Genomic DNA, 26,867 nt, shown 5'->3' with positions numbered 1-26,867 from the left:
GTTCAACTATGTTCTTACTATTTTCTGTCTGCTGGATGATCTATTTCTGAGAGAGGGATATTGAAATTTCCCACTTTGATAGTGAATCCATCTATTTATCCTTGTAGCTCTATCACTTTTTGTCTCATGTAAGTTGATGCTGTGTTGTTAAGTGAATACACATTAAGAACTGCTATGTCTTCTTGGAGAATCAACCTCTTTATCATTATGTAATCCCCTTCTTTATCCCTGATAACTTTCCTTACTTTGAAGTCTGCTCTGTATAAAATTAACATAACTACTCCTGGTTTCTTTTTATTAGTGTTAACATGGTACGTTTTTCTCCATCCATTTATTGTTCATCTAGATGTGTCTTTATATTTAAGTTGGTTTCTTATAGACAATATATAGTTGGTCATGTTTTTTCATTCACTCTGACAATCTGTCTTTTAATTGGTGCACTTAGACCACTGACATTCAAAGTGATTATTGAAATAGTTGGATTAATATATACCATATTCATTATTGTTTTCTATTTGGTGCCCTTGTTCTTTGTTCCTATTTTTGCCTTCCACTCTTTTTTCTGCCGTTTGTGGTTTTAACTGAACATTTTATGATTCCATATTCTCTCCTTTCATATAAGTAATACTTATTTACTTTTTTTAGTGGTTTCCCTAGAATTTGAAATAAATGTTTATATCTAACCCAAATTCACTTTCAAACAATATCATACTGTTTCACAGGTAGTGTTAGTACCTTATAATAACAAAATAATCCCAATTCCTTCCTCCTGTCCTTTGTATCATTAGTGTCTTTCATTTCAGTTACATATAAACATACATAAGCATATGCATATAACATATACCTGAGTATACCTAATCAAACATATTATTATTTTGAACAAACTGTTATCTGTTATACCAATTAAGAATAAAAAAAATAAAAGTTTTTATTTTATCTTTACTTATTCCATTTTTGATGCTCTTCTTTTCTTTATGTAGATCCAAGTTTCCATTTTCCTTCTCTCTAAAGAACTTCTATTAAAATTTTGTGCAAGGCAGGTCTATTGGCAACAAGTATCCTCAATTTGTGTTTGAGGAAATCTTTATTTCTCCTTCACTTTTGAAGGGTAATTTTGCAGGATACAGAATTCTAGGGGTTTTTTACTCTCTCAATACCTTAAATATTTCACTCAACTCTCTTCTTCCTTGCACGGTTTCTGAGAAGTCAGATATAATTCTTATCTTTTGTCCTCTGTAGGTAAGAATTTTTTCCTTTGTCTTCTTTCATCATTTTTCTTTATCTTTGATTTCCTGTAATTTGAAAATAATATGACTAGGTGTAGGGTTTTGTTGTTGTTGTTTTATTTTGCTTTGGTTTTTTGCACATTTATCGTGTTGGTGTTCTCTGAGAATCCTGGATTTGTGGTTTGCTGTCTGGCATCAATTTGGGGAAAATTCTCTCTCATTATTTTTTTTCTATTCTTTTCTTTCTTCTCCTGGTGTTCCCATTACGTGTATTTTACATTTTTTGCCATTGTTCCACAGTCCTTGAATAATGTTCTCCCCCCGCCCCCCCAGTCTTTGTTCTCTTTGCTTCTTGGGTTTTGATGATTGTATCGATGTATCCTCTAGCTCAGAGATTCTTTCCTCAACCATGTCCAGTCTACTAGTAAGCCCATCAGAGGCAGTCTTCATTCCTGTTGCAGAATTTTTTATCTCCAGCATTTCTTTCTGGTTCTTTCCTAGGATGTCCATTTCTCTGCTTACATTGCTCATCTGTTCTTGCACGCTGTCTATTTTACCCATTAGAGCCCTTAGCACATTAATCATAGGTGTTTTAAATTCCCTATCAGATAATTCCAACATCCCTGCAATGTCTGGTTCTGATGATTGCTCTGTCTCTCAATTTTATTTTTTTTTTGGCCTTTTTATATATGCCTTGTAATTTTTTTCTTGATGGCCAGACATGATGTACCACGTAAAACAAAGTACTGTAAACAGACCTTTAGTAATGCGGTGGTAAGGTGTTGGGGGAAGTGAAACATTCTATAGTCCTATGATTGTGTCTCAGTTTTTTAGTGAGCCTATGCCTCTGGACTGTGAACTTCACAAGCGTTTCTCAGATTTTTAATTCCCCCTTTAGGTGAGACAGAATGGCGAAAGGGGGCTGGAATAGGTATTTTTCTTCCTCAGGTCAGAGACTAACTGATAATACCCCAGCAAGGTAGGCTCTGGTTAACTACGTAGTTTCCTGAGGACAGCCTTTGTTAAGGATAGAATGCTCTGGCATATTTCAAAATGGCCTCTTTTCTCCTCCTGCAGTCAGAAACCTCAGGAGATTTTTCTCTGATGTTTACTGTGAGAATTTGGTCGAGGCCCTAAAAAGAAACCTCAAAATATTGTGGAGACCTCCCCTTGACTTGGACCCCCTTGTGGTTTTTAACTCCCAGAGTTGTCAGCACTGAGCCTTCAGCAATTATCAATTACAGTTCAGGTTTTCCTATCCCATCATTGGCTCCTGAGGAGGTTTCTGCTGGTGAGTCCGTGCTCCAGTAAGCTGTGATAAACTGTATTTGCCTGTCTGTCTCTCCAATTTTGGGGTCAGCAGTTTGCCCTCTCCACTCCCCTCTCTTATGGATCCAGGAAGAGTTGCCAATTTTTCTGTCTTTTTACTTTTGCTTGTTAGGGTGAAGTGGTGACTTCCAAGCTCCTTGGAAATCGTACGTCCAAATTATACATAATAAATGGGTGAATTTTATGATATAAATCGTAAATTTTATCTCAATAAAGATGTTTAAAAATTTGGGGAAAGTGAAAGCTAGAAAAGCTCCCCACACATTCTGGGATTTGTAACTCCAACAATGAAACGGAAAGCTGAAATTGGAGAGGCAATCCATCCCTTCCCTCCTCTATCCACTACCAACTCCTATGTCTTCATTGAAAGTGTTCTTAATAAATTACTGCATTAATGAGTCTACCTTAATTAGGTAAAGGCAAGGAAATGTCAGTTAGTTACTCATAGCCTTATCCTCAAGACACTTGATCCTTTAGATCCCTTTTTCTGTCCAGGATCAATGATCCCCAAGAGTTCTTGGAAAACTGAGCACAAATCAAGGATATATCATCTCAAAAAGGCACCTAGGTAACCTGCAGGTCAGTTAGGGTTGGGAGTTCCAGAAAAAAAGAAAATTCTCAGAAGTACTTAGGCCTTGCCTATGGTTATATTAGTGTAATTCCCCACCTTGAAGATGTTACTTTCTGAGAGGTAAAGTAGTAAAAACCAACACAAAATAAAGAGTAGTTAATGGAAGAAATTGTCACCTTAAGAAACAGCTGAAAATATCTTCCTGATGATAATCTTAACAAACCTCTGTTCACTATTAATTCATTCATACATTTAACAAATATTTACTGCAGACTCATTATGTGCCAGCTATTGTGCTAGGTACTAAGGAATAATAAGTTCTCATGGAATTTATAATCTACAGGGACTATCAAATGTTCATAGGAAGCTTACATTTCATTGGACCTGGGATATAATTGAAGAAATCAACAAATCAATGAACAATTGTAATGTATCAAATTCTTGTAGCATGAATATGTTTGTTGAGGGTAAATGGAGTAAAAAAATTGGACCTGGATAGTATGAATTTGGTACTGTTTATTCAGTACTATTTAAGAGAAAGATACTGGTAAGACATAAATATTCCAGCCTTAGAGAAATGGATGATATGAGGAAACAGTCATAGATCCTTAAAACTGAATTTTCTTTAATTTTGTTCCTAAACTACAAACGATACATTTCACTTTTTCCTAATTTTCTGTTTATCAAACAACTTTTAAATTTCATATATAGTTTCCCAGGAACCTTAATAACTTGGAAAGGGGTACCTTAAGCCAACTATGATTGACTTATGAATCAAAATTTGGATGAATAATTTGATGGTAAACTGATGATAAGAGAATGTTTAATATCTAGGCAATTCTAAAAAATATATGTCCAATCCTCATCTCTCCAATGGGGGAGGCTGAGAAGCATCCCTTAAGGTAGGCTGTTGGTACATGAAGCCTCCAGGTAAACACAGCATTGTAACTAAGGAAGAATGGGCTGAGGAAGGGGTCTAAACATTGCCATACAAGCTAGGGTACCTAAGGAAAGTGTTAGTAGTAGGGTTCACAGCTTAGCAGTGCTAGAGGACCAGGAATCACAAGAACAAAGCAGTTAGAGTCAAACAAGAGATGGTGCCGACGAATTCCAGAGGCAATCAAACTAAGCCAGTAGCTGAATTTGTACTCATTCCAAGATTATTTTTATTGCTGGTATAGTTTAATGGGGCCAGAAATGGGATACCCTGAATCCTTCCTCCAGAGAAGAAAACTGAAAGGTTCTGGGTTTGCACTGGAAAAGAAGGGGCCGTCTGATAGACCTCTCAAGAGAACTTAGGTCCATTCTAATGGCTCAAGTATAGGAATTAGCTAGGGCACTGAAGAAATCTAGAATTTTGTCCCAAATGTAATCAACTTTCTTCAGTTGTTGAGGTTGGTAGCTAGAATTCAGGGTTAGGGAACTTGACAGAGAGTGAATGGTAAAAAAAAAGACTGAACCCACAAGAAGAAGGTCAGTTGGACCCAGAAGACCATGTGATTAAAGTCCATCTTTTCTTCGTCTTGTACTATGTAGCTGCTGGTGGTCTTCCTGTTTTCAGCATGGCAGGTAAAGCTAATGTGCACAGAGGAGAGTCAAATGACATTTAACCTCATGTGTCATACCCCGGTACCCAGCAATGAAAGGCATATTCTTTATATTGATCCTCTCAATATATAGGAAGGCATTTAAAAGGTCCTCTTAGGCTTCCCAGAACTGTCTAGGTATCACTCAGCTATCAGGGTACTGGCATGAAATCCAGGCAAACAGTAGGGACAAAAATTGTAATATTATGAAAGAAGGCATTCTGGAAGAGAAAAGTATATGTTTGAAAAGAATACTGCAGCAGCTAGAGAGGAAGAGCACTTGAGTAACCAGCTTAGGTATTCTTAGGTAGACCTGGTTCATATGCTCTGACCATTAACCCTGTAAGTAGTGGATAGGGAACTGGAGATGTAAAGAGCTTTGGACAGTATTTCCAAACCAGGATAAAACTAGACATTACTACCAGGAAGTTGAGTAGTTCATGAGGACAGACGATCTCTCTGACAATGATTATCAAAGGCTGGCATAGATGGAGGGCAATAAAGGGGATGTTGTATGCCATACGGATGAATCCCTTCATGCCACCAAGATGGTATCATGACTATGGATGGGTACAGATCTATATTTAGACCACTGTGATGACAAGGTGAAGGCAATGTTGAGGATAATAGTTTTGGTGTACCAGAACATTTAGAAATGAGAAGTAGGCATGGCAGTCATCCCGGTGTGACTCTAACCCAGGAGAACAGGAAATAGCACACTACAGGTTTCATGTATTCAGTCAACAGATACTGAACACCTATCACATGTTAGGCACTATTCGAGACTCCAGGGGATCCAGGACTGGAAAAATAAAAACCCTGTCTGTCCTCATGGAGCTTACATTTTAGTGAGGAAAGCAAGCAATAAACAAATTAGTAGTGATGAGTGCTTTGAAGAAAAATAAAGCAGGGCAAAGAAGCAGAGCGACAAGGGTACTATATGAAGTAAGCTGGACCGGAAAAACCTAGCTGAGATGACATTCTAAGAGGTCTGAACAAATGAGAGTGAAAACCATGATGCCATTTTGGGGGACAGCTTTCAGATAGGGAGAATAGCAATTGCAAAGGTTCTGAGGCAGGAACTAATTAGGAGTGTCATACAAGAGGATCACTAAGATTTCCTCTGGGCTAGAATCAGAATTGTAAATGGGTAATTATGACATGGTGGGTTGATGCTGTGAAACATGGAGCAATTAAGTATGGGCCTCTCTCTGGATTGAAACAAATATACATCTGGTCTTCTCATTTCTATACAAACCCTGGATCTCATCTAGTCATTACCTAACTAATATACTATTATCTGTCTTCCTCCATTAGAATAGAAGCTCCATGAGGACAGACCCTGAGCATAGGCATGAAACCATTGCCTGCACTGGAGAGTTATCTTTTGCTCTAGCTGGGATAGGATGACCCCTGGAGACAGAACAGCCTTCACCAACCACTAATATTAAAGTTTCTGACATACAGCACTGGCTTAAGACAATGGTTCTCAGTTCCAGTCCAGTAGATTCAGCATAACCTGGATACTTGTTAGAAATGCAAATTCTTGGGCCCTACCTGGGACCTCCTGAAATCAGAAACTCTGGGGGTGGGGCACAGCAATGTGATTTAACAGACCCTCCAGGTGATTCTGATACATGATAAAGTTTGAGAATTCCTGTTCTAAGTTGTGGAAGTCCTGGAACACTATCATGAAGAATAAATCTGCATATCTCAAAGGCCTGGATGGCTCCTAAGAAGTCATTTCCACCAATTAGGATCAACTTCTTGAGAAAGCTAGATCCCTACTGCAGGTTGAAGGCAATACTTTCAAGTTTTGATTAGGGCAGAGGTAAATGAACTCTTCAGCTGAGGTATGTATCCTCAAGCTTGGACCAGACACATTTTTTCTTTCCTTGAGGAAGTAAACTTTTGGGGATATCAGAGCAGAGAAGACAAATAATCATTATATAAGACAATCCTGCGAGTCTTCTACTCATTATATAAATGATCCTGTGAGTCTTCTGTCTCAGATCTGCTATCACCTCAAGCATGATGTGAAAGACTTAGCTATTTAGTAAGTATATGGGCCAAGGAATATACCTCTAGGCTCCTAGATGCACTTCCTGGGTTAACTGAGAGGTAGTTCAACAGAGGACCGCCTAGCAAAGAGGATATTTAAGATCATCTCTATTAATCAGTGGAAGGTGAAAAAGTGTTCCACAGGTCTACTGGTATCCCTGCATATTGGCTGAGAAGTACAGCATCTGTAAAGCTATTTTCCCACTCAATAATCTTCCCAATTCAACTGACATTATAAGGGCCCTGAGAATTTTAGCTTCATGAAAACCCAAATTCTCTGGAGCTGGTCCTGGAAGATTGGGATCAGAAGCTCAACATTGGGATTAAGGCAGTCTTGATAGAGACAGAACTCCCACTGATTTTCCTTCAGCAAGAGTGCCGGTTCTTAGAACACAGTGTCTATATATGGAGTTTCTGGTCTCTGATGCAGAAAGCAAGTATACCTGTTTGGAAGGAATCTGGGCTGTGGAGAGCAATCATCTCTACATATCTGTTGCACTCACAATATTAGGGTAACTGCATCCTGGTCTGCATAAACCTCCTAGATGTGAGTGTACTGTTAAAGGAACAGAGAGTGGTGGGGGCATGGAAAACGCTGGTGACTGACAGTCTAGATGAAGTACAGAATATGATAGTAAGGTCTCATGCTTCTGGGGAGAAACTGTGGCACTGGAGGCACGTGGATGTGACACTACTTACTATCTTGGCACGCTCCCCCATTGATAGCCCAATAAGAAGTCGTCTCAGGAGTCACAGGTTACCAACCAAGGCCAGTTGCCCGTTAGTGAATAGGAGAGACTTTTGCACAAGGAGGCTTTAGATAACAGTTGGATCTGCTGGACCAGAGCATGGCTGACAAAGCTGACCCTGAGCCTTTTTCCTGGAGGTAGCTGTCCCCAGTCATGGCTATCTGGGAATGCTAACCTTTCTTTACAAAGGTTAGGGGCCTAGGTGACTCACTCTCTTGCTGTGCCCCAATGCAGGACCACATGTCTTCCTTATGTTGGGGATTGATCCTCCATAGGCCAGAAACACACACACACACACACACACACACACACACACACACACACCCTTCCTTATTACAGAACAGGCAAAGTACCGTCTATACTGTTGACTGGCAGGGAGTTGGAGAAAACAGAAGCGGTAGCTGCTTCCCTGCCAGGTGTGAGACTAAAGCAAAATGTATTCATTTTCTTGAGGACTAGAGCTTGGCATCTTCAGTCAGAGCAAGGAGCAGAACATCCTGGAGGGAGTCCCTCTGAGTTTTCCAGGCTGGCAGCAGCAGCAAAGGGACATTAGGCCAGGGGTTTGGGGTGTTTTGGGCATCAGTAGCTCTGGCCTCACCTCTGCCAAGCATGCTATTTGTGGCATGACTTCTTCATTCATGCCCTATAGAAATGCATTGCCTACATGCAAGGAATGGAGCAAAGCAGTGGCATTATCCACCCTACCAGAGCAGGTAACCACTCTTGACCGTTCCAATCCGTCCTCAAACCAGGAGCCAAAATGACCTTTTAAAAACACAAATATCATCCTGTCACTCTTCAGTGACATAGCTCGAGAATGGTAAGACTTAGAATGCATAGTATGATTTGGCTCTTATACCATCTTTCTAGTTCACTCTCCAGCTACTCTTCCTCTCACTCAAGTTGTACTGGCCTTTTCTACTCCTCCAATGAGCCAAACCCCTTCTCATTTCATAGCCTACTGCCCCTTTCCCCAGAAAGCTCTTCCCCCTTTGCCTGGCTAATGCATACTAATCTCTCAGGTCTTCCTGAGAGAGGGTTTTTCTGACTTCTCAGGCCAGATTAGGCCCCGTTTTATACTCTGATTACATGGTAGGTATTATTTTCTTTCATTGTACTAGCACCATTCGAATTATCTAACCATGTGATTACTATCTTATTCCCACAAGGCTATAAATTTCATGAGGGTAGGTAATGCACCTATTTTGTTTACAGTGTCTGACACAGTATGTGCACATTTTCTAGGAAGGAGCAAAAAAAAGGAGGGAGGGAAGATGGAAGGAAAGGAGGAGATGATATAGGGAAGCAGGCAAGGAGAAGGCAGAAAAGGAGGAATGGAGATCCCAGTGGGGCTAATTGGGAAGATGTTTGATTTTCCGTGTCTAGTAGGAAAGCTGGAAGGGTTAAATGCAGCTCTTACCAGAGGCTTCAATACTTATAGGCTGAAATTGAACATCAGAATTTTGTCCAGGGGATAATGCTGAGTTCAAACCACAGAAGTCCAAATGAATCATCAGAGCAAAGGGGGTCTGAGATGAGTGTTAGGTATAAAGCAAAATGATAATGGGAAAAGCATGGAAGATGAAGGCAAATAAGAACTAATCTATACATATTCAAGAAACAGTAGGATAAGGCTACCAGCTGGGCTTATTTCTTGTACCTCGTGGCTTTTTATGCATGAGCGAAGCACATCTGATTAAAGGAATACAGACCAGACACACAGTTGCCATATATAGATCGGACAATGTAAAGGTCTGACAATTAAGTTCGCGAACTTGTTGCACCGATGTTGCTAACTTTTTTTGGTATCAGAGGGATTACTCATTATGAATTTGTACCAACTGGACACACAGTTAACCAAGTTTACTATTTAGAAGTGCTGAAAAGACTGCGTGAAAAAGTTAGACGACCTGAACTTTTCACCAACAATTCGCCAATGGCTCTCCCATCACGACAATACACCAGCTCACACAGCACTGTCTGTAAGGAAGTTTTTAACAAGTAAACAAATAACTGTATTTGAACACCCTCCCTACTTACCTGATCTAGTTCCCAATGACTTCTTCCTTTACCCGAAGAGAAAAGAAATATTGAAAGGAAGATAGTTTGATGACATTCAGGACACCAAGGGTAATACGACAGCTCTGATGGCCATTCCAGAAAACGAATTCCAAAATTGCTCTGTAGGGTGGACTAGGCACTGGCAACGGTGCATATCTTCCCAGGGGGAGGACTTCAAAGGTGACCATAGTGATAGCAATGAGATACGTAGCACCTTTTTATAGGACGAGTTCGCGAATTTAATTGTCAGAATGCATATTGCTCCAATAACTTAGTAGATTGGTATTCTTGTATATAAACCATTTTTTGTGTGAGTCTGGTTAACTCTTGATATGCTGATGAGGCTGAATTAAGTTATATTTTATGCCATTTCAATGCTTAGGACTGGATTGGACCATGGTGCCCTGCATACACGCTAGAGCTCAGTTAAACTCTGCCTAAGCAATCGGCTGGCCCCTCCTTTTCCTATATCTCTATGGCATCCTCTTTTGAAATTCAACATTTTGAACCAAAGTTATTGAACTCTTAACTTACACATTGTTTCAAACTATGTCCTTTCTTTATACTCAGCTCCTGGGGGATAGGGAGTATCTAGTTCATTTTCTCATCTCCTACTGGGCCTAGTACAATGACTTCAACTATTAAGTGCTCAAAAAAAATTATTAAATAAATACTGCTATATATTTCTTACGTGCTGTGAGTGATCACTCCAATGAATTGTTAACTTCTTGAGGAAAACCTTTTAGACCTAAATTCCTTCTGACAATATAAGGAGTTGGACTAAATAATCTCTAAGACATTTCCAAAATGTAAAAAATTGGGACAATGACAAGGTTATGACATATATATATTCTCTATCATTTCTCATATATTACTGAGACACACAGTGGGAACTCGATAAATGTTTGTAGTGAACTGACTCCAATATAGATGTATTTAAGTTGAGAAGAAACACAGAGATGTGTTTCTGAAGTTTCATATAAATTACTTACGAGTTGAACACTACTTCAAATATACGAGACATTTGTTATTAAAGGAATTCCTAAGGTGAATATTTTTTTACAATATTTGGAATCACTTTGCAACATAACTCTTAAATTTAATCAATTTTTAAGTGTCATATTTTTACATATCAAGGTTGCTGATAATACGATAAACCAGATTAGGAGCTTACAGTTATGAGGGCACCAACTGACTTACTATTGAGTAAACCAAGCTGTTCTTCAGAGAGAACTGTCCCTCTTTCTACCGTTTCCCAGATAATCTATTCTCCCTCCCTCTCTCTCTCTCTCTCTCTCTCTCTCTCTCTCTCTCTCTCTCTCTCTCTCTCTTTCTCTCTCACACACACACACACACACACACACACATTCTCCTTTGCGTTTTAACTCATATTTCAAATTTGGTAGGTCTATCCTAAATTATAATGCTATGCATAAACGTTCCAATACTCCTTTCCACATTCCTCGCACTCATTTAACCACATGCCTCACCATTTCCCAAAATAGGTGTGCTTTCCATGGTGTCTGGATCATCCAAAGTATCTAGACTCTTCACGGCATCTGTCTCAGGTGGTGGCTTTCGTATGAGCATGCTGGAGGTTGAAGCTTCCCCATCTGAGAAGCAATTATCTTTAGGTCATCCTCAAGGTGGGATTCAGGAAAGGCAGTGCTTGTTCTCTTTCATTTTCTCTATGACTCTTGCCTGTCCAGGGCCTTCTTTCCATAAATCCAGTAGAAAATTAGAGAAGTGATGACTTCTCAACAATTATGTTACCTTAAAAAGGTTCTACTCCTTTGATACAAATGGGGAAAAGCAGAACTCGTAACTAGATTCTTTGAGACTGGGGTAGAAGAGAAAACCAGTTTTCTTTGGGACTCTATTTTATAAGTTTTGGAGTATCAATTATAATGGCAACAAAGACTCCCACAGAAAAGGTTGAAATGATTCACAAAGAACAGAGAAATTACCTATCAGCTCATGTGCTATAAATCTTGTTCTCCCTCAATTCCCAAGTCCTCGTTATCTGCCTAGGGCTTATTCCCACATATCAGGCCATAATCTCTCCTGATACTTGTACCAGGGAAAAATATGACTCAGTAACAAATATTTTATCATAGTGAGGATGGAATAAACAATGTCAGTTGATGCCTAAAGCCTGAATTTACACTAGTAAGTCTCACAGCCTGTACTGAGACTCCATGTAAGAGAACCCATTCTGTCACTGGAGTATGATCAAGAGATAACGGTACCTGGTCTCTGAGGAGTTCTGACTACCTGGCGAGATTGAATCACACACATGAAAAATTTCAGATGTAATTCCTCTTTACGCATAGCTGTCTCCTAGAAATAGACAGAGTTTAATTTAAATGAACAGATTTGTGAAATGATTAAGATGGACAAAAGTGACATGGACCAGGTATGCTCAATACTAATAGGCCTTACTTAGGACCTGACAGTCTAAACATCAGCATATGAAGTGATACAAATAATCTACTTTTATACATTTGACAGGTCAGGATCCCCTGAACTCAGCAAGCATCTCATTTTCCCAGCTGCAAGAGTAGCTTAAAGGCTGGGGGCCTCCATTCTTCAAGTCTGAACTCAGACTGTGGCTGTCACCTGGGTTTAGAGCCCCTCAGAAGAATTTCTCCAAGACTTCTAGACAGGGCCTAGGTGCGGAGGCCCACCAAGTTGAGGGGCTTGTTAAAAAGTCTGAATGAACATATTTCTTTCCATTATTTTCTCTTAAAAAGTATAGCGCAGATTACAGGTTAATCAATTTGGTCCCAGGAACAACACCAGGGCCATTTAGTTCTTCAGAGGGCAGACTCCTGGGTCTTTTCCGATTTTTACTCAGAAAAGTAGATCTCTGGCGGACAGCTTTCCTCACATCTATGCCCACGTTTCAAACTCCTGCAGAGTTGTGGAAGGTTGGACACGTTATAGTCTGACCTATGCCCATCCAAAGCTGCTGCGCCCCCCCTTTCTTTTCCCGAATGACTAATGAAGCAGGATGCGGTGCAAAGAGTACAAGACTGCAAATTAAGAAACTTGTTTCCTAATCCCAGACCTGCCATGCGCTTTATAACTTTGGGAAATGACTTCACTTCTCTGAAACTGTTCGACGAAAATATCTCCCATAATTTCTCCAAGCACTAACGTTCTGTGATTCTCAATAAAACATGAAATAGCCTGAGCTCGATTTAGCTCTCAGCTCTACATCTGTCGAGGTGGTCACAGGTTCCCACAGATGAAGGGCCACAGAGAAAGCTGCCATGAAAACCAGAGCGTAAGCAAAAATCGCCAAGCGGAACCAGAAATCGGCGGGTTAGGGGACCGAGGGAGCAGAGAAAAGCGAAGGACGAAAGGCACACTAACAGTCCTCCGAGAACAAGAAAAAGCTCAAACTGACACGGGAACTGGAAAATTATGACTACGGCCTTAGACTCTCCCTTGGCTTCTTGGGCCTCACGACACTGCGCAGGCGTTTTGCGGGTCATCTCTGCTCTTTGACCTCCCGCCCCACCCCCCTCCTCCGCAGTCACCGAGCGGCTCTTCCGGTGTTGTGGAGGCGGTTCCGGTTCGCGGCGGTTCCCGGGTTTTGCGTTCCGCGCTCGACCGGAAACCCCTTCGTATAGCAGCCGGTTCCGGTTCGGTGAGTGGCGGCGGGAAGCTGGGGGAGGGGTGAGGATGGAGGGAGCCCGGGCCCGGAGGCAGTGCTGCTCCGGACCGGGCAGCCAGGGCTGGGCGGAAGCGGGGACGGCCGTGGGGACGGCGCTTTTTCCTCTGCCCCGCCCCCTGGGACCACCTCCCCTCCCCACTGCTGTCCGCGGGCGGCGAACTGGCCGGCGGCCGTTGGTTAGGCTTCTCGAGGCCGGTCCTTCAGGCCTCTGTCTTTTGGGTGGTGGAGAGCCCGTCTCCCTGCCGTTACGCCAGCCCCCATCTCAGCGCCCAGCCCTCCTCGTGGGGAATAGGCCAGTTGGGATTCCGGGGCTTTCCCGGCAGAGCAGGGTCGGCTCCAGGCAAAGCTGTCTTCCTCGGGAGGCTCTGCTTTCTGTGACACCTGCCTCACCGCCCGCTTTCCTTGAGACCCGAGTGATATTTCTCGGCTACTTCTGCGTCTCTCGTAAACATTTCTCCAACTCTTTTACTCGGTGGCACCTCCCTGAGATGCGATATCGCTAGTGCCACCACCGGAAAGAAGCGTCTGGACCCTCCTGCCCAGGTTATGAAAGTCCCCTTACCCGCCACAGTTTGCTTACCTGGCGCATCGCCTCCGGGTAATTCCCGCGAACCGTCTCTGTCTTGGTGTGTCCTAACGTGGTCTCCCTGGATAGATGCCCAGTTCCTCTTGAGCCTGGTGATTTCTGTTTATCGGTGCCTCTGCAGTATTTGCACTATCTTATTGGCAATAACTTGCTCCTTTATCACTTTCAAGGCAGCCTTGTTAAAAGTCGTTTCACTTCACGTTTGGTACACTTATTATATTTGGGGTGGTGGTGATTCTTACAGAATTTATATGAAGCTCCCAACGATGTGACTTCGGGCCCATGTTCTAATTGGATATTCTGGATGGACTAGGTCGCATCATCTCCTAAATCTTTATAAAGATAATCGCTGTGAAGGATGCCTCCTAAAAGATACATTACACTAAATTTGAAATTACAGTTACAGTGAAACCGTAGGCATCTCTTGAAGCACGATCCCTTAACTTTCTTCCTATTAAGAGATTCCCTTCCCCCCCCCCTCTGATCCAGTTCCATTTTGGAAGCCTCCCTTGTTTTTATCTTCAGAAGCCTCATTCATTTTTACCTTATCCCGATTAATTATCCCCATTGCAAAGATGGTCTTCATATCCCCTGTCTGATGAGTTAAATCTAGAGGGAGCAAGTCGATTAAAAAACAGGTTCTGCTACTTCAGGCCAAGGTGATGTAATTCTTAACTACTGCTTTGGAAGTCTTTCCTTTTCTTTATTACCTGACTCCCACACCTACCAAATTGCACCAGGTTTATTGTCTTGCTGTAAATATCCATTTATGGATCTGATTTCCTCCTGTAGACAGTGAGCTTCTCGGCAGCAGGGACCAGTTCTTATTCTTTTTATCTCCAGTACCCTGCATGTAGTTGGTGTACAGGAAATGATTGTGTATGCAAGAAGTTGAATACTTAGTGTTTCAGGTGTTAGGAGTCTAATTGGGAGAGAATACATGTGAAAATATGAAAAACAGAAACGTGATGATATAGTACAAATTGTATCACATACGTAGTTTTCCAGAGTTCAGAGTAGGGTGATTCACATGATCACTTCCACGCCCTTTTCATATCATAAATTGTTCTAACCACGTCGTGTTCTTGGATAAAGCTAATTGTATAGTGTTTCTCCATAGTGGGTACTTTCTGGTAGCTTCATCACAGTTCTAAACATTCTCTTTTATAATCACCTCTTTGCATGTACGTCAGCTTATAAATGTTTTACCATACTTGTTACATTGTTACTGTCGGGCTTTGCCATTTGTTTTTGTCTTTCAGATTTTCTGTTGTGTTCAGCTACTAACCTGTCTTCTTCACCTGCATATCTGTAACTGCTTATGTTCTTTCAGTAAATTAAATGACCGATGTAAACTAGGAAATGAATTATTAGAATACTTTTCTTAAAAGGGAAAAAAATTTATGCTTGCAAGAATTTGGTGGCATCAGTGGTTCCAGATCCAGCATTTCGGGGTAAAATGTTCTCCCAATGTAATTGCAAACTGGCGAAAAGTATCATAGGCACCCTGAAGAAGCTGGATGTATTTATATTAAAATGTAAATTTAGGGCTTTATTTATTAAAATTGTAAAACGTTTCCCAGAGTTAGCTAGAGTTACTTTTTTATCTTGTTAAAATGTATGAATCCTTGAATAAGGGTATGCTTAAGGATGTAAAGTTTTGTGATGTTTGTTGAAAGCACATTTGCTTGGGAGTCAGGATACCTGAATTTTTGTTTTCCCTTTGCCTCATCTGTGTGATTTTAGGTAAGTCGCTTAAACCTTTCTGGACATAATCGCTAGAATTCTTTGATTTCTTGTTTGCTTCCCTCCTCACATCTATCTCAGCAATGAAAAAGAAGTTAACATGGGAATGTTTGACTGGGCACCAAGTTTTTAATTTGGCATTCTTAATACAACAAAAAAAGCTAGAGATGACAATTAGGACATGGCCTGATAGAGTGAAATGTGGAAAAGCTACTGCTAATTTATTTGTTGATGGGATTTTTACCCCCTTAATCTGAGACCTAGGGAATTCTGCTTTATTAAAAAAGAAGGAAGGGGAAAGAGTAACCTGGAGAATTTCCAGATAGAAGCCTTTTGTTAAGTTGCTGCTTTTATTAAAAAAGAAGGAAGGGGAAAGAGTAACCTGGAGAATTTCCAGATAGAAGCCTTTTGTTAAGTTGAGCATTTAGAAACACATTTGGAGCCTAAATCTAAGGCTTAAATATTTGTGGGACTCCTCCCTGGCAAGACTAGGTAGGTAATCAGATGTACTCTGCTTAGTTTGTAGCTATACCAAGACAAGCTGAAACAGTGTTTTTTTTTTTTTAATGCACTTCATTGTCGTGACCATCAAGAATACCTATTAGCAACAGCCAGTCCTCTTAGTAGATTGAATCCCTGAAATTGCCATGTAGTGGATGAAGTACTCAATCTTTTTAAAAATATGGTGATAGGATTATGAGTAATATAAGTGTGACTATTTTCCTCCCTAGTCTTCTCTTGGAAATCTGCCAAGAAGCATGTGTGCGGAGGGTATGTTTATTAACCTAATTCCAAGCAGTTAGGCTTTTAACTTCCTTTTTCTGGGAAAATCAGATACATCAGAGGAGAAAATAACATAGGCAAAGGGGCTTTGGTTTCTAGCAATTTGATTAATGATGGGGAGAAAGTACTTAGTACAACTGTGAAGTATTCCTTGATTGTCCTCAGAATATCCGTAGCTTTATGTCTGGCTACTGAGTAAGCTGTGTATGGAAGAGAAGTCTTAATAGGACCACTGCAAGATCTGACACTTGTTTGTGAAATGGTTTAACATGAGGTAATAGAGCAATGGATTGGGAAGAATTTCTAGGTTGTAATTTCAGTGTAGTCACTAACCAACTTTATGACCGTATGCAAATTAATCTCCAAAGGGTTGGCTCTCCCAACTTGCTTCGTGCTGTAATAGTCTGTGATTCTGTGGGTAACCCACCACTGCTGTATAGTATAGCACAGATTGCAGAAATGTTTGGAACTACCTCAGGCCAGTTTTAGTTCTTATTCTCTTGCCATCAAGTCAACTCTCCTTACCACCTTATATTTTTCTCCACTAGAAACACAAATATCTCTTCTGAGTGGCTTGCTATTTTATAATTGTATGAAGGAGATGTTTCAGTATGTAACACTTCTGTTTTCTGTCTTCCTTTATAGGACTCTGTATCTCTGCTAAAGTCAGTGATGTGAAAAGACCTGACATGGGTAAGACTGACTATGAACGAGTCCTTCGGTCCTTTTAGTTACCCTGATTACTTAAGCACGAGTGAAAGAACGGGTTTTCCTAACATTTTTAATAGTTGCATCTTTGTGCTTAATAATGTTAAGAGAGATCTTGTCCTAATTATGTTCTACTGTATACCAAACAATTTTCTTTTGGTTGAGACATTGTTTATGGCATTGTTTGGAAGCATTTTCTCATTCATTGTGTTGAAAAGTCAAATACACATTAGTTGACGTTTACTACATGCCAGGCCCTGCTCTAAGTACTTGAAATAGATTCATTTAATTTTTTACAGTCACCCTAGAAGGGTACATTATTATCCCTAGTATATCAACAAGAAAACTTAGACACAGAGGTTAACAGAGTTGCATAGGGTCACAGAACTATAACTGGCAGAGCCAGGATTTAAACTTAGGTGACCTGGTTCCAGAGTCCTTGTTCTTTAGTACTATGTTATTCTCCTGTATGATAAATAATAATTTGATTAAGGCAAATTTTATTTTATTTTGATTAAGGTAAATTTTAAATTTTATTTAGCTAGTGGCACTGACATTTGTGATTGGAACATTTTCCACTATTCATAGTACTTTATATCTGTAAAGGGAATCGATATAAGTTAAGGACTAGTAGCCAAATTAGGAATAGGCTGAAAATCTATACCCTTAGAGCTTATAACATCTCATATATTCCTTTTCAATTCACATTAGTCTTCTCTCTATTTTGGTTTTTTCTTTTACTTCGTCTGCCTTCTCTCTCTCTCTCTTTTTTTCTCTCTCTCTTATTTGTTTCCCTTTTTTCTCATTGCTGATATCATTGAATTCCCTTACTCTCATTTGTTCCTATTCCAGCTCTTTTATAAGAAAGTTACAAAAGTCTCAAAAATGATTATAGTAAGGTTCTGCCACAATATTATAGTGATTGAGCTGATGTCTGTTAAGAACGATGTGAATAAATTATGCTTTTTGCAGAAAAAAATTTCCAGGTAGATTAATTTTTGAAGCACCCTTTTGAATTAAAATAATAAACCAATGTTAACAAGTATGTGTATTTGAATGGTGAATATTTTTCCCCATTTTTTTATACTTAAAATTTTTTCTACTGTTAAAACATTCAAAAATTTCTTTTGGGAAAATTTCATTGTTTTTAAAGCTTTAAGTTAAGCTCTTGTTATACTCGTACAAGTTTTGAACTATTTAGTAGATGATCTCAGTCAATTCCAAATGATCCAATTCCTGTACATGGGCCTCTTTTTTTGACAATGACGTTGTGAGATTTCTTGCCAATGGTTATTTATGAAGGAGAGCTTTTATTGAACTGTAGAGCTATTCTTTGGGAATCATTTTTGCTAGGTGAAAAGATTGGTTCATAGGAAAGTAGTTATTAAGTAATTATTTAACTTGAACTAATCCAGACTCTTTCTAATCCAGATGATATTGCTGATAGGATGAGAATGGATGCTGGAGAAGTAACTTTAGTGAACCACAACTCCGTATTCAAAACCCATCTCCTGTCACAGGCAGGTTTTCCAGAGGACCAGCTTTCACTTTCTGACCATCAGGTTAGGAATAGTTTTCTTCCCTTAATTAATGAATTATTTTGGCTTAAGTTTTCATCTGATATAGTTTAAATGCCACACTCAAAACTATACGCATGTATATAAACTTTTTACAATCAATAAATCTAGTGTTTGGAATTCTGTTTGATAAAGTTAAGACAAGAACCGGGCTATGTATGAGTTCTTTGAGAACAGTACCTTTGAGAAAACTATTATTCCTCTGAATATTAGTTACCAGTACCCAGATCTGTATTCTTTTAGACTAGTTTCTTGAAATTGCTGAGCATTAAATGGGTGTGTGTGTTTGTGTGTGTGTGTGTGTGTGTGTGTGTAAATACATAGCTGTGAAACTGAGGTTCTTAAAGGATCCGTAGCGTCAGCATCACCTGGGAGCTTGTTAGAAATGCAGAATCTCAGACTTCACCCCATACCTGCTGAATCAGAATCTGCATTTTAAAACATTGCCAGCTGATGTATGTGCACATTAAGGTTTGAGGAGCACTATTAATAAAGCAGTCTTTCTCAGTAGGAAAGCCATGATTAATTTGAACGAGGCCATTCTTTGCTGTGTGAATCTGGCCTAAGCATAATAGAATGTTTAACATCCTTGGCCCTTGGGTACTAAATACCTATAGAATCTGCCCCTAATAATTATTTTGATAACTGTATATATATATTCACACATTTCCAGATTTATACTGGGGTGCAGCGTCACCCCTGATTAAAAACTCTGTGAAGTTTCTAAAAGAATCAAAACCGGATCGATTTTGCCCACCTTTTTGATATATGGTACAACTGGCTTTGAGAACAGGATATACTAAGTGCATATTTGCCTTCTGTTGAACATTCTTTGAATTAAGTTGTGTAACAGATTTTTTGCCCATTTTCCCCTTGAAGCCTCAACCATTTCATCAGATTGTGTATTTTCCTTTATTATTAGTATGCTGTTTAATTTATAATATATATAAATTAATTATATTGAGTTCTGAAATATGTCATAATCTTGTTTAATGATACATTTTCCCTAGTATAAATTTTTATTCCATTTTATTGTCAACCATATGATTTAATAAACATCTTCTGCTTTGTTTAGATACTACCTTCCAGGCAAGGAAATTTGGACCGATCTTATACATGTTCTACAAGAAGTGCAGCTTATAGTCCAAATTATTATTCAGGTATGACACTTTACTTGGAGTCAAGACATTTATACCATTGAGATTTCTTCCTACCAAATCATTTGTGTTTATTATCTCTAAAAGTATAAAAGCATTGTCAAAAGCAAAATAGTATTTTCTCAACTAAAACATCATTTTAATGAGCTCTGTGTATGTGTATGTGTGTGGTTGCTTTACTGATAATACTTTACTGATCTAGTATCAACCAAATACTTTATAATGGAAAAGTGTATTTGAAGTCTATTCTCCTACTTGTTCATTATACCATTGTAAAAAGCACTACAGCTTGTTTTATAGATGTGCACATGTGATTTGAAGGATAGTTGTTTTCTATTGATTTAAAGTACAGAGCTAGCCTATTTCTATTCCACTTGACACCATGAATCCTGAACATTTATTTCTGCCCAAGTTTATCCCTCCATTAGGGCAGGAAATGTTAACTACATGTCTCTATCTAGCACCTGCCACAGCCATGCTTGCATATTCAAGGGCTTGCTTATTCCACTTGTGATCCATGACAGAAGTCAGCATTCTCTAGGCTATTCTAGCCCCTGGCCTGCCTGACTTTTCATCTCCCCTTCCTAAGGTGTGGACTTCCAATGATCTGGCTCTGTCTTGGGGAACCGAAGAGTGTTTTTGTTGGTTAGCCTCCTGGTAGTATGACCCAGGAAGATTATAGTGTCTTCCCATGTCTTTTCACTCCTCCTATTTCAATCTCCTCATCTTGCCACAAATAAGGGAATATTAGCAATACCACTGAACCTGTCTCAATGGGATTTTCATGAGGATAAATTGAGATACTAAATATGAAATGCAAATAATAATTATTGTTGTTATTTGGCTTCCTCAGGATTCATTGTCAGCAAGATGAGATCTCCTCCCCTAAAAAGACGTTAGTATGTTCTTTTAGATTTATGTTATATTTAAATGTCATTTAGGTGGGTGGTACTTTACCCTGGGCACTGGATTTCCTCTCCTGGGATGGAAAACGGTCTCTACATAGTATGTGCGTACTTTGTACAGAAAAATCAGTTACTTTGCTCCAAAAGTAACTCTCCCTTAATTATTATTAAAAACACCTTCCTGGTGAGCACAGAGCCTGAAATCTGGTTTGATACCTCATTATTAATCCTAGGGGACGGACAATTGAGTGGGTAATGAAATCAGGTGATTAATATTTCCATTTGAACTCAGGTTGTGTTTCCTTGTAATTTCATATGTTAATTTACCATTGGACAGAATATTTGCTTTTGGTTTAAAATAATTACTCAATAAGAAACAGTTTATCCAAAATCTCTTGACCATAACTCAACTCTTTGTGGTCTTTTCTGATTTTTATCTGTGTGTACATTTATAGTACACATTGTACAATTTGATACATATATAATCTTTTTTTAGCCCAATATTTTACTTTCCATCTGTTTATATGTTATACTTCATAGTTACCTTTTCTGTTGATTTCTAATAATCCATGGAGTTGATAATGCACATTCACAATCCTTTACGTGCAATTCCAAAATCCAAAAGGCTCTGAAAACCAAAAATTTTTTTCATAATTTATTTAGTATCAAAATTTGACCTAAATTCTTTCCTTGGCAAAACCTATATGAACTGAAATGAAGCTATTTATATTTTGTCTTTCATCTAGCTCTGTAAATATTAGTGCTTACATTTTACTACGTGTATATCAATATGTTCGATTATAGCATGCTGTGTCAGATTATACTTGGAAGTGTTACGTAGTATGTTCCAGGTTATCTTTCTAAAATTCCAGAAGTTTTAACTCAAGAGACTGCTAAACCCAAGGGCTACGATTTAGGATAATGCGTCTGTGCCTTTATTTGCTTCATTATTTTCCCTACAGTTTAGGTTCCCTTCACCTTCTCCATTTTCAGCTATTATAAATAACTTAAAAACATTTGTATATATAGCTTTTCTTCCTTTCAAATTTTAGTATACTCTTGATATTCACAAAGGATATATGTGAAGTCATCTTAAATCATCGTATCTTGACTGGTGATACTTGACCAGATTCCTGGCTTTCTACTCAGTTATGTGATTCTTGAGAGTTACATTTTTCCTACTTTTGTCCTCATACCATAAGTTGATCCCCTTGCTAAAATCTTAACACCAAAGTTTTAATTTCTCACTTGAAGGCCATCATTTTAGGAAAAGAAAAAAATATTCCTTTATAACTGTTACTGAATAATGATGATGAAAAGAGAGCAACAACAGTGAATAGTAAAGCCACATTGAAATGGGGATACTTAGCTATTAGATTTATCCTCTAAATTATAGTCTGAAGCAGAGGATTCATATTTGTGCCTCTATCAAATTTCGTCTAGTCCTTGACCAAATATGGCATGTCACAGACCTCCAAGGTCACTCCCTAACAATGAGAATTTTAAATCTTGAATGCCAAGGATCTATAGGTATATATACTTTTTTCTTACAATAAAGTCTTTAATTCAAACCTACTTTTTACTGTGTACTTTTTAAAATTTTCTTCCTTTGCCACACCCGTTCCAATTCATTGCATGTCCTGCAGAATTTTGTCTCTGCTATCTCCTTTGGATGTATTCTTTTCTGATAATCCCCATATTGATTTCTGTGGTCTGTCACCTCAAGCCTTACCTTTTGATTGGGCAGTCCTGGGTCCTCAGTTTACCTGCCCTAGTCGTCTCACTCTGACTCTGTTGGTATTTGTTTCCTCTTTCACCTTGTCATCCTTTCCTTCACCAATATGAAAACAAACACAGGAAAACCCCAAACTTTAGAATCTAGGGTCTGGAGCTTCCTATTTACTACTTTACTGGATCTGCTTCACTATATCAAGCTTTCAAAAAATCTGCTTCTTAATCCATTAAAGATTAGACTATTAAAAACATTGATTTAAAAAAAAATTTTAGCAAGCAGAGAATAATAACTTTCACTTTAATAACTTAGTGCTGGTCAGACTTCAAGGCCTCTTAAGGTTATTGAGTACAATTGAAAAGAAAATTAAAACGTTTTAAACCCTAAACAAAGAAAAGTAGATTAAGATGAAAAGAAATGATTTTGCTCATGCTTAGAATCTTAAGCTTCCCTTTGGAAAATACAAATATGTTAAATTAGGCTGCCTAACTGGCATTTAGTAGGTAAGATGATTTAATGCATCCTGCTATTTATAATAACTAAATAAATCCTTAAGTTAACAGGAACAACTGTTGGTTACTTTCATAGTAAGTGATTGGCTGATACACTTTTTTGAAGATACAAAGTTTACTTAATTTTGTTCATAAAGGTATTGCCTGTTCTTGTAGAAAATTTACGGAGAAAAGTAAAAAAATACCCATCATTCTGTTAGAACACAACCAAAATTAAATTTTTGTGTATTTCCTTAAAGTTTTGTGTGTATTTATGTGCACATAATAAGTAATCTTATTTGTGGCATTTGCAGTCTTATTTCTTAATGATAGACAGAATACCAGGTTAAACCTTTACTAAAAAAAGAATGTCTACAACACTCTGTTGGTCTCCTCTAGCTTTGCTTGATTACATCAGCAGTAGAGGACTATTCAGTGATTTCATTGAGTGGGATTGGAACCACCTTATTCTGGTTAAACAAACTGCTTGATCCTGTGCTTTTCCCTTGCATTTTAAAGCAGAAGCCTCTGTCACATGCCATCGAGGAGGCTACTCTAGTTTATCCTAAGTCTCAAATTTCACACCTGTCAGGGTAATTTGCATTTTTTGTAGACATCTCTAGTTGGATCATTCCCTAATCAAATTTTAGCAAAAAAGTGTAAGAGACAAAAATTTCTATTGTTATTCACATTTAAAGATAATTTTCTGGTCATAAATGAGACTCATTTTCACTAGCCTCATGTCTGTGTCGTCAAAGCAATGGCAATAGATGCTAAGCATAGGTAATGATTCTAACAGAAAAAAGTTATAATTCATTTTGAGATGAAATTTAATTATTAGATTCATCCACTGGGAAATCAACTGGTACTAATACCATCCCTCAGTGATGCTTTTTTTCTGTCTTATGCTGAATCCTGATCAACTGGAAAAAAAAAAAGCCACGAAACTTACATTTTTGTCAGTTGCCTTACTTTTTGGATAGAGTATCAAAAGCTACATTAAATATTTTAAATAACAAATATATAATATTGTGCAAAGTTCTATAGTAATATACTCTGAAAGAGGACCTTCAAAATGATGTTGCCATTAGATAAAAATTCAAGAAGTAGAGATTTGTCATTCTCGTTTTTTTGCTGGTACTCCTCAGAGTGCCATAGCCTAACCTCTGAAGTTAATTTTGAAGGCTCTGTTTTAAATTGTCCAATCCTGCTGATAAGAAGAGGGTGTATAAATTATTCTACTCCTAGCTGAAACTTCAGGAGATTTCTTATCATCCCAATTTATAAGCCACAAGTCGGAAAATTCAAATAATGAACAAAAAAATCCTCACTTAGTCTGATTGTAGTAGCAAACATTGCAGTATTGATGTCTATTGATTATGGCACTGACTGAAGGTTATCGTACCAGAACCAGATGCATATGATGGGTCATTCCTGCCATAAGCTGGCCAGAATAAGCAGCCTTTAGGTTATCTCTGCTCTTAGAGCCCCTGAGTTGTGAACATGGTAATTAAAAACAAGAGACACCAGCTGCTTATTAAACAATAACTGTTGTTCATTTGAATTACAATTCTCCTTGGCCCTCCACCTGCTTTCTTACTGGTCTGGCCTACCTTCTTTCAGGCCCAGGCCTGGGAGTGCTTGCAAGATATAGTTGGGGTAAAATGTTGACTTTTGGTGGACACCACGGAGTCACATTGATGCAGATAAGGCACATGGCTGTGGCAGGATTCAGCTCCTTCAACAATTTTCAGGTTAGTATGGCTGAATCAATTCTAGTTTGTAGAAGTTCCCTTACTGCAGACTTTACTGGCAGTTGAGACTGGGATCTTCCATGAGAGACATGGTAATATGCCACATTGCTTTGGAATACAATGTTGGACATGGTTGCAGTCATATGGAGAACCACCGTCGGTATTTGTTTAATTTATTGAAGCTTTTATTCTTTTAGATAACCCTTCCTCAGACAGTTTTCTTGGCTCAGGAGATGTAACAACCTTTGGCCAGAGTGCAAATGGTCAGTGGAGAAATTCCACTCCAGCATCAGGTTCAACTTTACAGAAATCAAGAAACAGCCGAAGTCTTTACCTCGAAACACGAAAGGCCTCAAGGTGGGTATTCTGGCTGCTTCGTTTATAAGCCCTTCCTGCCATATAAGAGAAAATGGCTATAAGACAGTTGTTACATTGGCATTTTAAAAGAGTAACACCATTTTTGAACTTTAAACCATGGTGATATGGACAAGTCCATTTTAAACTTTCAACTTTTCATTTCCTTGGTGTTGAATTTTGGTGACAGCCAAATCTTATTAAAGGAGAGAGTTTTGAAATTTTTGTGGATGTTGGGTATATTACTACCCTTCAGGATCGGTATGGCTATTAAGAATCTTAAAGTGAAAATCACTCAGTTTCTACAACTTCAGTAACAAAGAAACTAGCACCTTTTGTGGGCTCTCACATGAACAGAGACCTGATTTAAACCAAAGCAGCTTTGCACCTCGTGACCTTAGTCAACTAGACCTAAGCTACTTCTGTCAGAAAGTAGCGTCACAAAGAACTTTATCCTACTTAGCCCAACTTCATAAGCTCTACCTATTCCCTCACCAAGCATATACTGATTCTTAAAGGCACATGACGTTTGGCTTAGAAACTTTTCCCTCAGGTACTTGATTATATTAGTAAAATACTTCTTTTTTAAAATAGTACTTATGACTTCTTAAATTTTACTCTGGTGATGGATTTTAGGAATGTGGTATGTTTAATTTCCTGCTTAGTCGAGGCTAAGCTTTCTGGTGTTGACTGAAACCAATAAGATGGCTTTTATTTTATTTTATTTTTTTATTTTGTGATTATCAGAACATAGACTCTGTAAACATGTGTCATCACTCCCAGGGGTCGTCTTCCACTTGTTATTATTTTTAAAAATTACACCAGAATTCATTAATACATTCACATTGTAAAAATTAAAACATTACTGGTAACAATAAAGAGCCCCTGACCACAAATACACAATCTTGTTCCCCTCCTTTTGGTATGCTTCCTTCCAAACTTTTTCCTATTCTTGTTTCACTCTCTCTTAACTTGTACAGAGGGTGCCAAAAATATATATACATATTTTAAGAAAGGAAAAAAACTATTGAAATTGTAATAATATATACTGATAACAAAAGATGAATACAAGTCACGTTTGACCTCTGCAATTACAAGAGGTGCTCAAAGTGGTTACCATCAGCATCCAGACACTTCTGATTACGGTGAATTACTGCTTGAGCAACGCTGACCAAAGTGTCTACTTGTATACATTTTTTTGGCACCCCTGGTATATAGCATGATACATATGCTATGTATGCTATGAAATGTATAATATTTTCTCTTCATTAAAGATGTTTTATATGCATCACTTGGCAAGTTGCTTTTTTTATTCAGCAATGCCATCCTGTTATTTTTTTAAGGTAACATCATTACCGAAACAGTACACGTGCCTGGTAAAAAATTGGAAAATACTGATAAGCAAAAATAAAAGCATCACATTTCCTCTAGCCAGAGAGCACCTCTGTAATATCTTAGTATATATCCTTCCAGATATTTTTCTCTGCAATCACACATTTTTCAAAAATGAGTTTATACTGTGCACACTCTTTTGTAATCGGCTTTTTCAGTCAATTATCTCTTCTATTCAGTAAATTTTATTCTGTACACTCACCAAATTATATTTAAATTATTCTAGGTGACCCAAAAGTATCTTTCTAGCTAATTTGTCCAAACTAGTATCCAATCTAGAGTGCACCTGGTGGTTAAATGCTCTTAAGTCTCTTATAATCTAGAACAGCCTCTTTTTTTAATATCATGACTTTTTTCCTGCATAATTTTTCATCTTTTGGATTTGACAGATTTCTGCCTCATAATACCATTATTTGT

At 38.4% G+C, this 26,867-nt stretch overlaps 2 protein-coding genes across 6 annotated transcripts in view; one reads left to right on the top strand and one right to left on the bottom strand.

Moving 5' to 3' along the window:
- PFKM (phosphofructokinase, muscle) overlaps positions 1-13,907 on the bottom strand; it is a 45,644-nt gene extending 31,737 nt beyond the window's left edge. Inside the window, exons 1-4 of one of the 2 annotated variants that reach the window (XM_081060345.1) lie at positions 13,846-13,907; positions 13,129-13,256; positions 11,833-11,923; positions 11,074-11,196 (exon numbers count right to left, since the gene is read on the bottom strand). In XM_081060345.1, the coding sequence (XP_080916471.1) occupies positions 11,074-11,196; positions 11,833-11,914 (205 nt within the window). In that variant the 5' untranslated portion in view covers positions 11,915-11,923; positions 13,129-13,256; positions 13,846-13,907. The remainder of the gene's footprint in view (positions 1-11,073; positions 11,197-11,832; positions 11,924-13,128; positions 13,257-13,845) is intronic. The other variant, XM_081060344.1, reaches the window with a different exon arrangement.
- The window catches only part of SENP1 (SUMO specific peptidase 1), a gene marked incomplete at its 5' end in the record, with an annotated part of 47,439 nt that continues 33,720 nt past the window's right edge, over positions 13,149-26,867 (top strand). Inside the window, 6 exons of one of the 4 annotated variants that reach the window (XM_081060346.1) lie at positions 13,149-13,238; positions 17,026-17,073; positions 18,520-18,650; positions 19,741-19,825; positions 20,676-20,717; positions 24,902-25,061. In XM_081060346.1, the coding sequence (XP_080916472.1) occupies positions 17,070-17,073; positions 18,520-18,650; positions 19,741-19,825; positions 20,676-20,717; positions 24,902-25,061 (422 nt within the window). The other 3 variants (XM_081060347.1, XM_081060348.1, XM_081060349.1) reach the window with 3 other exon arrangements.

Source organism: Rhinolophus hipposideros, assembly GCF_964194185.1.
Source record: "Rhinolophus hipposideros genome assembly, chromosome: 9".
NCBI lineage: Eukaryota > Metazoa > Chordata > Mammalia > Chiroptera > Rhinolophidae > Rhinolophus > Rhinolophus hipposideros.
This window is presented reverse-complemented; position numbering and strand designations above follow the sequence as displayed.